The following is a 12,145-nucleotide window of genomic DNA, read 5'->3' on the forward strand; positions in this document are numbered from 1 at the left end:
AGTGCCTAACAACACAAGTCTTATGTGGTGCATTGGGGTTACACATGTGATCACTTATCTTGAGTATGTCTTGTGTTGTGAAAAGTCCCTTAAAGTCTTAGCAATGTAGTGTGTGTGTGTGTGTGTGTGTGTGTGTGTTTGTGTATCTATATATTACCATATATATATATATATATGTGTGTGTGTGTGTGTGTGTGTGTATCTATATATTACCATATATATGTGTGTGTGTGTATCTCTCTCTCTCTCTCTCTCTGTGTATATGTGGTCGGCTTCTCAATCTGAAATGGCTTTGGATAAGCAGGCACTGAAAATATGGGAATGTGTATTGTGTAATTAGGGAGATTCTCCGTTCTATAACGGACCCCTTGATTTCTCTGTACAAATATTGTTTGATTCCTTGATATGAGTGTTATCAGATCAGGACCATAAGTGATCCTTTAATATCTCAGTATGATTGTCAGATCAGGTCTGTAAAGGACATTTCGATTTCCTGGTACGAACATTGTCAGAAAGTTCTATAATTGACCCTTCGGTTTCTTGTTAGATAAGTCCTGTAACTGATCTTTCAATTTTTTCTGTCAGAACAGATCGGTACCCGACCCTCGGATTAGGGTTGGGTCTTTAAATGACCCTGTATGAGTGTTGCCATACTGTTGTATAGCTAAGGAGGCTGAGAAAGGACAATATCTCTTAACTTCATCCTCTTTTTAAACTTCCAATAGTTTAGAAGCCAAAACATAAAGTCCTCTAAGAACCTGGGGCCAAATTGGCCTCATAGGGTAAAAATAAAATCCACCAGTTAATATACGTTTTCAGGGAAGAAAAAACTATCCACAGTAATTGTATAATTGTTAATTACCTTTAAGGATAACAACATTGGTATAATTGATGATAGTGATGGGCATATTGCAATTATTATGTTTTCTTAAATTATTGCTTCATCCTGTTTCTATTTTCTCTGAAGTCTTTAGCCCATCTAGTTTCCTGATCAGTCCTGTGTGCTCTGGTTTTGTTGTCTGTGCTAATGACCCTAGTGGACTTTAGATTTTACTCTTTGTATTTGTTCTGGCTTCTTGGTTTTGTTGTAGGATACTTTGGGTTAAATTGTGTCAGCATGTCGCTGAATTATGTGATACAAGCTAGCAGCCTACTCTGTCTAGCATTGTCTTAATGTGACTTCCTCTACATATTGTGTCATAGCACGAGGCAGCACTGAAGGAAAGGCTCCATGCTTGCTGCTTGTATTTTGTGTCCCTGCTTCCCTCCACTTGAAGATTTAGAACGGCAGGCCACCTCTGAGCTGTTCTTTGACCATGGAAGCCCGTTGTGAGCCTTGAGCTGTAGCCAGCAAGTACAGAAGGTCTGCTAACGCTTCGTTCAGTGGGAGGAAGGTAGTGAGGACTCTTATTGTGAAAGCAGACGGTGTTCTGCAGTTGGCTTTTGTTGGGTCTGAGCTGTCAGCAGACATATTTGCTGGGTGGGGGTTGGGCTGACCCACAAAGCAGCTTACACTGGCCCTTTGGAAAGGAATTTTGTAGGATTTTTGCTTTTGGGGGTGAATTAAACTCTTGCTTTACAAAATAAAGTTGAGATGAGCTATTTTTATTTGTTGCTGTCAGCTGCAGCAGTATGTTGAGGGAGGCTACATAATGTGTGTACAGACTATGACATTTGAATATGTATGTAGTGTTCAGGCTTGGAGGGTAGACTTATAAACTTGTTTCATGTTTTGTACAATGCAGATGATGATGTTTTCATCCTCCTTTTGATAAATGGCCAGGTTTTCTTCTGTAACATACATGACTGCATCCATGTATAACATATGGTTGTTGGATCTTTTTATTTTTAAGTCACAGAAATATAAGAGAGCTCTGCTCATGTCAATGTTGGGTGTGGGACGGGACAAGGTGTAAGGTGCTCAGTAATGATTTGTTAATTTAGAGGGTTTTATTTTTTTTATGTGGGGATATGTCCAATAAAACGTAATCAATTTTTTCCTTAATGCAGAAAAACCTTCAGCCTTTACAACCACTTTAAAGTATTTGTAAACTGAAAGCAATGCAAAGAGAACAGGATACTGTTTACCATTACATGGTACAACAGGCACATATTGGGTATATGAAATGTTGGAGGTAACACACATTTTAATATAGTTGTAAAACCCAGGGCTCGGTCTCACCTGCCTGCGCACTAAACGGGCTGGTTTTAGTGTGCAGGCTTGTGTCTACTGTGTTGGGGGCCGTGCCTGGTGATAAAACGCAAGGCACTATTGACTAAACTTTATTGCAACCGTTTTTAATGTGCCCTAATGTGATATGGACAAGCCCTGATAATCGTTAAAAAAGACATATTCTTTATTTGTGATACGTTGGACTGCATAACAATAATCTAGGACCTCACTTGGTTTGTAAATTAAAGAGATTTGTAGATTAGCAATTGTAGGGAGAGCTCTCTCCTTCTCCTGTGTATTGTTTTCAGATAGTCGGTAAACTCCAAGAAATGCATTGAGCCAAGCAAAATGTTCATATCTAATAAGTAAATATGCCCACCCCCATGTATATATTTAATTTAAATTGTTAAGAGGAAATGCTAGTTGCCTGATTGTGTGTGGCTTCAGTACCCGATTCACTGACCTGGAACAATTTAAGGGGTTGTAAAGGCAGAAGGTTTTTTATCTTAATGCCTTCTATGCATTAAGATAAAAACCCTTCTGTGTGCAGCAGCCCCCTAACACTTACCTAAGGTCCCTCTTTGTCCAGCGATGTCCACCAGTGTCTCAGCTGTCTGAGATTCTCCTTCCTGATTTGCTGAGACACAGCAGCGCCATCGGCTCCCACTTCTGTCAATCAAATTCAGCTTGCCAATCAGGGGAGAGAAGGGTCAGGGCCAGGTCAGTGGATCCTTGTCTGAATGAATACAGGAGCAGAGAAGAGGGAGCCGAGAAGAGGAGGATCCGTGCTGCTCTGTGCAAATCCACTGCAACAGAGCAGGTAATACACAAGTTTGTTATTTTTCTAGGAAAAAAAAAATAGCCTTTACAATCGCTTTAAATGGCAACTAAAGCCCTAAGAAAAATCAGTGATTTAGAGCATATTTAAAGAAGTATCGCCAAAGCTTTTCTGGCCATACTTCTCCTATGGATCATAGGAATTCAGTTTGTTCTGCACTCCCGTGATTCTATTTTAGCAAATAGCGGCGAGCTCTATAAAGATCCCGATTTATATGGTCGGAATCTATTCAAAAGCCTGGATTGGCACCTGGTTTGGCCTCTCTGCGCTTTACGGAGAGCCTGAGCCATCCCCTCTCGCTCCCTCCACAGCCAATCGCTCCAGTGAGTGCTGGAGGGGAGAGCAGAGGGCCACTGACTGTCACCGCTCTCTGCTCAGGGTGGAGGTGGAGAACTGACCGATCGGCGGTGTCAGTTCTCACTACTGAACTGGCGGGGGACAGATGCAGCATCAGATTGATACTGCATCAACCTATGTGAGTATAAATGTTTACTTTTGTTCCAAAGCCATGCTTCTCTGGCCAGGGATCAGACATGGTCATAGGGAGGTCAGCAGTGGAAGCCTTCACATTGTCCTTATTACAATTTACTTTAGTGTAAGTCATGCCCTGCTGCATGCTTCTATCAGGTCAGTGACTCACACGGAGGCTACTAGGAGTTTAAGATGGACTCCAGCCATGGCAGCTTCTATACTTTTATTATGACAGGTATTCCATTCCAAAAATAATTTATATAAATTGAGATCTTTAGCTTGACATGAAAGGGCTCAACATAATATCAGGGACTAATATTTTGCCCGGGCATTTTAAAGATAGATATTTATTTAATATTCTCATTTTACTGGCAGGAATTTTTTTTAGCACCTATAATCACAATCAAAAACAACTTTTGTGTTTCTTTTCTGACTTACATTGGTAAACACACTATCCTGAGGATTGATTATGCGAAAAACAAAATTTGCAACTGATTAATCTTCTTCTTACTTTCACTGCAAGCTTGCTGCTTAAAAAACAGGTTGTTATGGAAAAGAACCGTGCTATTTTTTAGACAGTTTGAGAATTATTTTAGGGGACTCTAACTTGCAGAGTAAAATTTATTGTGCATCTTTAATGTTTCACAAATCCATGACTGTACAAGTGTTGGTCTTGTATAGCTTAATTAGAGGGATATTCCTATACAGATTCAGAAATAATATTCAGAATACTTTATCAATACCAAAAGAAGTTGCTATACGTGAAAAGGGCAGGTGGAAAACAAGCAAAATCCAACCTAGTTTTAAATGTATGAGCAAACTTCCAGCACCTTTAATCCAGGTTTTTTTTTTTCTAAATGTATTTATCTATTTTTTTTTTTTTGCAGCGTGTAAACGCAGGCAAGGCGGAGTCCCGGAAGGATTTGCTGAAAGATATTACCAACAATAAGGAAGACGGTAGGTGAACATTCATCTCATTAGTTCTTATGGCCCATTGCAACCGCAGAAATAGATATGTGGTCAGATTGAACTAACAGCCTTTCATTTTCCTGTTACAGCAGTTGCGCAGTGTGCCTGAAAGGGAACATGCAGTCCAATAGACATCAAAGTTAGAACCAGCGCACTTGACGTAACAGACCTGGTCAGATGCCCCCCTCACTTCGCCTGCCATTCAAGTTTAAGGCAGGCCATACATAGTGCGAATTTCTTTCCTGCAGAGCCATTGTCTTCTCCTGACAATAATCGCAGGTAAAACTTGTCAGCCTGTCCATTGGCGGTTCAAATCTCGTCCGGTTCCTGCTGGAGATTTGAACGGTCTATGGCCAGCATAAGTACTTGTAGTAAGAGGTGTCGGTGTCCCTCAGCAATTGCTAGTGTAGAGCTCTGCAGTGTGAGGGCAGGAAAAAGATTTCCAGTTACAAATTATAGTATGCGGTTTCCAGGTCTTGGAGATAAAAATGTGCAAGAATACAACTTGTTTTAAGTTGTTTGCATTTCAACCTAAAAAGCCCCATGAGTCTTTGCCTTAAACTTAAACCCTTCTATCAGAGTCAGAGGCGTGGGCTGATGATGTCACAACCTTCGAGGTCTCTGCTCGAAGCCAGAACATAGTGAGTGCGGTATGCTGTATGTAGCCTCAGCTACATACAGTTTATATAGCACAGCACACCCAGCACCCTCACATGTTAGTGAGGGACATTGTTTGTTTGGGCCATCTTGGCCAAAATGAATGATGTAAAGTGTATCAAAAGCTGGAGTTAAGCTTTAATATTTTGGGCTGGTTATCAGTTTTCTGTGTGTTTAAGAATACCTAAACCTCTATCGTTTGTGATTCACAAAGATCTGTGAATGATTGAACTACAAGTTCTGTCTGCCACAGCAGCAGATAGACTTTTAGTTCTTAATGGAATAATTGTAGTCTATTGACACTTCTATAGCAGAAAGCCCATACCTCGATACAGGCAGGGAGCAAGGAAGAGTCTGCAGGAGCCTGGCGTTGCAACCTTGACCTTTTGCTCGTGGGTTCAAAAGTTTTCAGGCTTGTAAAAAAAAATACTAAATCCACATTTTTTTCCTTGCAAAAATATGCGCATTTATTATTTACCAAGTGAGCTTATATATATATATATATATATATATATATATATATATATATATATATATATATATGCTCACTTGGTAAATAATAAATGCGCATATTTTTGCAAGGAAAAAAAAATATATATATATATATATATATATATATAATTTTTGCATCACAATGATTGCTTATTTCAGTAAAATTTGTTCCTGTTTATTGCACATTATGTTACAAAACATTGCAGCATGCAGGTATTTAAAAAAAACGCGAACAGGCTGCATTAAAAGACAATGGCTTCCTAAACACAAGTTGTAATTGCCTGCAGTAAAGCACATACATTTTTATGTGTGTTTAATTGACTTATCAGCCTGGAGTTCTGTATTAAGCATGTTACCTTATCTTGGAATACAGAACCAAAATTGGCTTTGTGAAACAGTAATGTTTGTATAACAACATGCCAGAAGAAGAAATCAAACCAAATTGTTATACTTTTGATTTGGATGTAGTGGGAAAGAGTTGGAACCTCTGTCAGGTGTTATCACCATTGGAAATATTCCCCTTCCCAGTGCTTGTACAAGCAGTAGATCTTGTCAATCAAAACATATATACAACAATACAAATATTTATTTTGGGAAATGTGGTCACCAGACAGGAAGTGAATTCTCCCCAAAGTATACTCAAGTTAAACCAGGCAGAAGTTCAAGTTCTACCCCACGCTATCCACAAAAGAAAAAAATAAGTTTTGAGGGGCACTATACTAATGAAATGGATTGATTGGGGCTGAAGTTCCAACAGGAGATGCAATTAGACCATACACTCTAAAAGTCCCCTTTGACCAGTGCCAAACTTGCTAAGTATTGTTTTAGAAAGTATTAACTGCTTGCAGGCCAATTTTCCCTGGTGTGTGAATAACATTGATTGTTTTCTAGTAGCTGATGCCATGGCCGGAGATGAAAATTTGCCGGAGCGGGTCAGTGATTCAAAAGGCTCTTGCGACAAGAGTGACTCAAAGGAGCACACACAAGATAACACCAATAATCCACATCCGGACTCAAATTACAAAACATGTTGGGTGGCAGAAAACGGGATCTGTGAACGGGACACAGGAGACATCCGGCAACAGCACCCTTTGAAAGTTAACCCCACACAGACTTCAGTAGTAGGGAGCAACGGGTACATATTAAACAAATCTGTTGGCCTTCAGCAGCCTTTACGGACTTCTGGTTCCCCGCTGAGCGGGCATGCCGCAAAGACTTTGCCCGGAGCATCTAACAAAGCTAAGGCAGCCGCCAGTGCACATGTACCCCCGTCCCTTTCTCCAACACCACCACAAGCGGGTGATCAGGTCAGAGATGACAGCCCAAGCTCAACAGACTCGCCTGCCCCAGACTTGAAAATACACAGAGCACGGAAAACCATACCGAAGACTGGCTGCAGTTCGGTAAGACGGTCTTAGAAAAGTTTGTCATTTTCGCATAATTGCATCAACATAGAATGTTGGGTTATAACTAAATAGGCAATTGAATTATTTTATTTTACGTGTCAAAGGATTTGTAATTCGGTCAAATTAGCAAATCATACATTCTTTCACACTGCACAGTCGCTGAATGATGCCACTATTACATGTTTCAGCTTTACGTTTTTCTCTTATCTCCTCGTTGGACAGTGTGATGCTGCATTGTCCAGAGGTGAAATGGGAAGCTGCACAGCTAATTTAGAAAATGTTTGTCACAAGACAACTGTGGCTGGGTAAAGCTAGAAATCATTTAGAAGGCGATGCTGTTCACATACAGGTATTTCAACTGTACATTTGGCTGGAGTGCCACTTCAATACCAAAAATCAAATGAGGTATAAGTAAGAATGTGTTACACTGTTGGGCTGCTTTCACACTGAGGGGCTTTGCAGGTGCTATAGAGCTAATAGGCTAGGCTAAATAGGCTTCCACACTGGAGCGGTGCTCTGGCAAAACACTCAAAAAAGTCCTGCCAGCCACAACTTTTAGGCGCTGTAGGAGCGGTGAATACACCGCTCCTAAAGTGCCCCTGCCCATTGAAATCAATGGGCAGCGCCTCCAACCTGCCAGTAAAGCCCTGCTGCAGCAGCGCTTTGCGGGCGGTTTTAACCCCTTTTCGGCCACTAGCTGGGGTTAAAAGCTCCCCGCTAGTGGCCGAAAAGCGCTGCAAAAACGATGGTAAAGCGGCGCTAAAAATGGCTCTGCTTTACCGCCAACGCCCGCCATGCCCCAATGTGAAAGTAGCCTTAAAGCTAGTTTTCCTAATTCACCTTTTTATGTGTGTGTAAAAGTTGGTTTTACTAAACTCTAGTTGGTTATGCAGCAGCACAGCCTGGGAGTAGGCAGAGATGAGGCACAGGGCATCACATGTGCTGAGATGTTGCATCTGATCTGCCTAGGGGACAGGGCACATGCTGAACTTTATCCTAAATTACATGGAAGGCAGGGCTTCTACATAATGGAACATCTAAAACGATGTCACGTGATATGCTGTGGATTGAGCTCCACCCCCAACTTTGTCCGTGCTGTTGGGATGAGAGCTGCAAACATACAGTGGGTATAGAAAATAATCACTCCCCCCAATCATATTGTGTTGCTTTGCAGCCTGAAATAGGGAGGCTCACTTTTTGTTTTATTCAGCTGTATTTACTCTTTCAACTTACCATCCATGTGAAAGATATAACACCAACATGTCCGAATTTTTTTTAAATAAATAAAAAAACAATCACTGCGTTAGAAAAAATTCCTGAACCCCCCCCCCCCTCCTAAAAAATGACTAGTAAACTCAGGTTTTGCTAATCACCTTATTAGCACACAGGCCATTGACTTTCATCTATGATCAGCTGTGGTCATTTTGGTTAGCTCAGCATGAAAAGAGCTTTCCTGGAGCATTTCAGTGCCTGGTAGTACAACTGAAGCAAACAATTAACTATGGGTGGCAAGGCACTGTCAAAAGATCTCTGGGATAAAGTTGTGGACAGGCACAGTCAAGAGATGGATACAAAAAAAAATTCCACAGGTTTTATCAATGCTTAGAATCACAGTGAAGTCTCTTATTAAGAAGTGGGAAGGTATTTGGTACAACACAGACCCTCCCTGGATCAGGACGTTGCTCCAAACCGGATGAAAGAGCCAGGAGGAAACTGATCACAGAGGCTACCAAGAGGCCTACAGCAACTCTGAAGCAGTTGCAGGAATTTATGACAAAGAGTGGTCATTGTGTGCATGTGACAACAATATCACAAATTCTTCACAACTGAGGCTTGCATGGAGGATTGCAAAAAAATAAAAAAAATAAGCCACTTTTCAAAAAAGGCCACATGCAGTCACGATTGAGCTTTGCCAAAACGCATCTTAAAGATTCCGAGGCTACTAGGGAAAAAGGTGTTGTGGTCAGATGAGACTAAAATTTAATAATTTGGCCTGAAAACCAAATGATATGTCTGGCGGAATTCCAATACAGCTCACCATCCAAATAACACCATTCCTACAGTAAAGCGTTGAAGTGGTAATATCATGTTTTGTTTTGTTTTCTCTGCAAAGGAAGGAAAAATGGATGGGGCAAAATACCATTACATTTTTGAGGGAATTCTGCTGCCCTCTGCCAGAAAGTTGTCAATGTGAAGAAGGTTTACCCTCCAACATGACAATGACACAAAGCACACAGCAAAAATGACCACACAGTGGTTGAAGGAGAAAAGGGTGAATGTCCTTGCATGGCCTAGAGCTCAGACTTAAACCACATTGAAAATCTGTGTAATGACTTGAAGATTGCAGTCCACAAACAATCACCTTCAAATTTAATTGAACTTGAGTAGTTCAGCAAAGAAGAGTGGGCAAATATTGCGAAGTCTAAATGTACAAACTTAGTAGAGACCTATCCCAATAGACAACATATTGACACACGGGGGTTCTTTTTTCCAACTGGGTGATTCTGGTTTTGAATTCTTTACATTTTTTTCCCTGACATTTTTGGTGTTATAGTTTTTACTTGGATGTTATACCTTTCACTTGGATGTTGTAAGTTGCTTTGAGTAAATACAGCTGGATAAAAAATACTTCTGGTCTTCATTTCAGGCTGCAAAGCAGCAAAATGTGATTATTTTAAAAGGGGGCGATTATTTTCTATAACCACTGTATGACCTACTAGGTAAGCTGTGTATAGTAATGGCTTACTTACACCGCTAAATGGGGAGCATGCGCAATAGGCATGGCAGCAGCTAAGCTGTACAATCACAGACTGCAGCGGGGGCAAAGAAAAGGGGGGAGGCACAATCAACCAGGATTTTTGCACTGTGCATGAAGTAAATGCTTTATATTGTAATTTTCCCCCCAGTTTCTGATTCCCGCGGGACTGGGCGTTCCTACCCCTGGGTTAGATGATTGACGTCTGGTGAAAAACTTCCCAAGGCGCGTCACCAGTTTTCCGTAAATAGCCGACCTGCGAGTCGGCTCTATATGGCGCCTGCGCAGTCAGCGCTACACGGCAGGCGCCGTATAGCGCCGACTCGCAGGTCGGCTATTTACCGAAAACTGGTGACGCGCCTTGTGTGCCATGGGAAGTTTTTCAACAGACGTCAAACATACTTTTTTGTAATGAGTTTTTTTCTGGATAAACCTGCCATTAAAATGATAGACTGATGATTTCTTTGTCAGTGAGCAAATGTACAAAATCAGCAGGGGATCAAATACTTTTTTTCCCTCACTGTACGTAAAACTTTACAAATAAGGGATACTGTTTAAAATCCAGTAGTACACGGTCTTACCCTGCTCTGCACATGCTCAGTTGCTCTCTATTTTTAGGCACTGCCTAAGTTTGTAGAGGACGATCTGCTGACAGCTTTAAAGCGGAATTAAACCGGTATATGTGCCAGAAATGTAATTCTCATTTGTTCATGCTGTCAACCAAACTGGTGTCATAAGGGCTCATGTACACAGGATGTTTTTACAGCTGCTGTTAGTGGCGTCTGACTTTTTTTTTAACTGCTTATAAGCACCACGCCATTTTGGCCTATGTGTCCATGCACACATAAACTGTCAGAGGCATAAGCGTTTAGGGGCAGTAGGAAAAAAAACGACAGCCTGTACATCCAGGTGCAGAGGTTGTTGAGCTGTAAAAACGCTGCAACAAGCTGTTGGCCACGTTCTGCGTTTTTAGGCGTTTTTACTGAAAACAAGCCAAAAACTGCCAACGTGCTGTGCTCCCCCGTGCCGTCTTCTGTCCAAATCCGTGATGTGCTCCCCCCGTGCCATCTTCTTTCCCCCCCCCCCGTGCCGTCCCCCGTGCCATCTTCTCTCCCCCTGTGCCGTCTTCTGTCCAAATCCGTGCTGTGCTCCCCCCGTGCCATCTTCTCTCCCCCCCCCCCCGTGCCATCTTCTCTCCCCCCGTGCCGTCTTCTGTCCAAATCCGTGCTGTGCTCCCCCCGTGCCATCTTCTCTCCCCCCGTGCCATCTTCTATCCCCCCGTGCCATCTTCTCTCCCCCTGCCGTCTTCTGTCCAAATCCGTGCTGTGCTCCCCCCGTGCCATCTTCTCTCCCCTCGTGCCGTCTTCTGTCCCCCTCCGTGCTGTGCTCTCCCCCGAGCCGTCTTCTCCCCCCCTCTGTGCCGCTCTCCCCCCTCAATCTGTCAGGAAGGAGAGCGTAGGTAGGAGCCGCTAAACCCGGCTCCTACCTTTTTCGAATGGACAGAGTCAGTGATCACTGACTCTGTCCATTCACATAACTGAGCACCGTAACCTGTGATTACGATGCTTCAGTTTATGAATGGAGAGGAGCTTTCTCCATTCATTTCAGCTGAGGCTGCAGAGAAAGGGACTGGGGAATCTGTGTCCTTAGTCCCTTTCTCTGTCTTAAAGGGGAGATGTCAGAGGTCTGTTAAGACCCACGATATCTCACCAAAGCCCCCCCCCCCCCCAACAGGGCTGATTAAAAAAAAATTGCAATAAATAATTTAATTAAAAAAAAAAAATGTAAATAATAAATAAAAAAAACACACTGACAATCCACTACAACCCCCCCCCCCCCTTAAAAAAATTATAAAAAAAATTATAAAAAAAAAAGTAAAAAAAAAACGCCACTGTTAAATGACATTAAAAACAAGTATCGGTAAGGGCGAGTACTTGAAAAAAAGTATCGGTACTTGTACTCGGTCTTCAAAAAGTGGTATCGGGACAAGCCTACTTTAGGCTTTAGTTCTGCTGTATTTAGTTAGGGCTCTGGCCTTCAGCAAGAAGAAACAGGAGCCATGCAGGTGGTCATTTGCGGCACACACTCATTTTGGTAGTTGATTATTAATGTATGTTCCATGCCAAAGAACATTATTTTTATTAAGTTGTTATGGGTAAAGTTCCACTTTAAGTTGACTGTCTGCTTAAAGCTGAAATAGTCATGTCGTTTTTAGTTCCCTTCTATTAGTTCAACTGCTTCCTGCCCAGCCTATAGCAGAATGACAGCCGAGATGGAGGCTCTCCCATTCTGAGTTGACGTCCTATGACATCATCCCAGTTGCACGCCTTTCTTTGCACTCTAGGAGCCGCAGTGAGACTCGACCTGTCACCCGCTGTGTCCCC

The 12,145-nt window shown here is 42.1% G+C and overlaps 1 protein-coding gene across 13 annotated transcripts in view; it reads left to right on the forward strand.

Annotated features, from left to right (window-relative positions):
* The window catches only part of EHMT1 (euchromatic histone lysine methyltransferase 1), a 146,832-nt gene that overhangs the window by 48,160 nt on the left and 86,527 nt on the right, over window positions 1-12,145 (forward strand). For 6 of the 13 annotated variants that reach the window (XM_040324199.1, XM_040324208.1, XM_040324202.1 and 3 more), the window contains exons 2-3: window positions 4,370-4,439; window positions 6,492-7,003. In XM_040324199.1, the coding sequence (XP_040180133.1) occupies window positions 4,370-4,439; window positions 6,492-7,003 (582 nt within the window). Of the gene's footprint in view, window positions 1-977; window positions 1,395-4,369; window positions 4,440-6,491; window positions 7,004-12,145 lie in introns of those variants that run through there. The other 7 variants (XM_040324200.1, XM_040324210.1, XM_040324198.1 and 4 more) reach the window with 5 other exon arrangements.

The sequence above is a fragment of the Rana temporaria genome, chromosome 9, assembly GCF_905171775.1.
Source record: "Rana temporaria chromosome 9, aRanTem1.1, whole genome shotgun sequence".
NCBI lineage: Eukaryota > Metazoa > Chordata > Amphibia > Anura > Ranidae > Rana > Rana temporaria.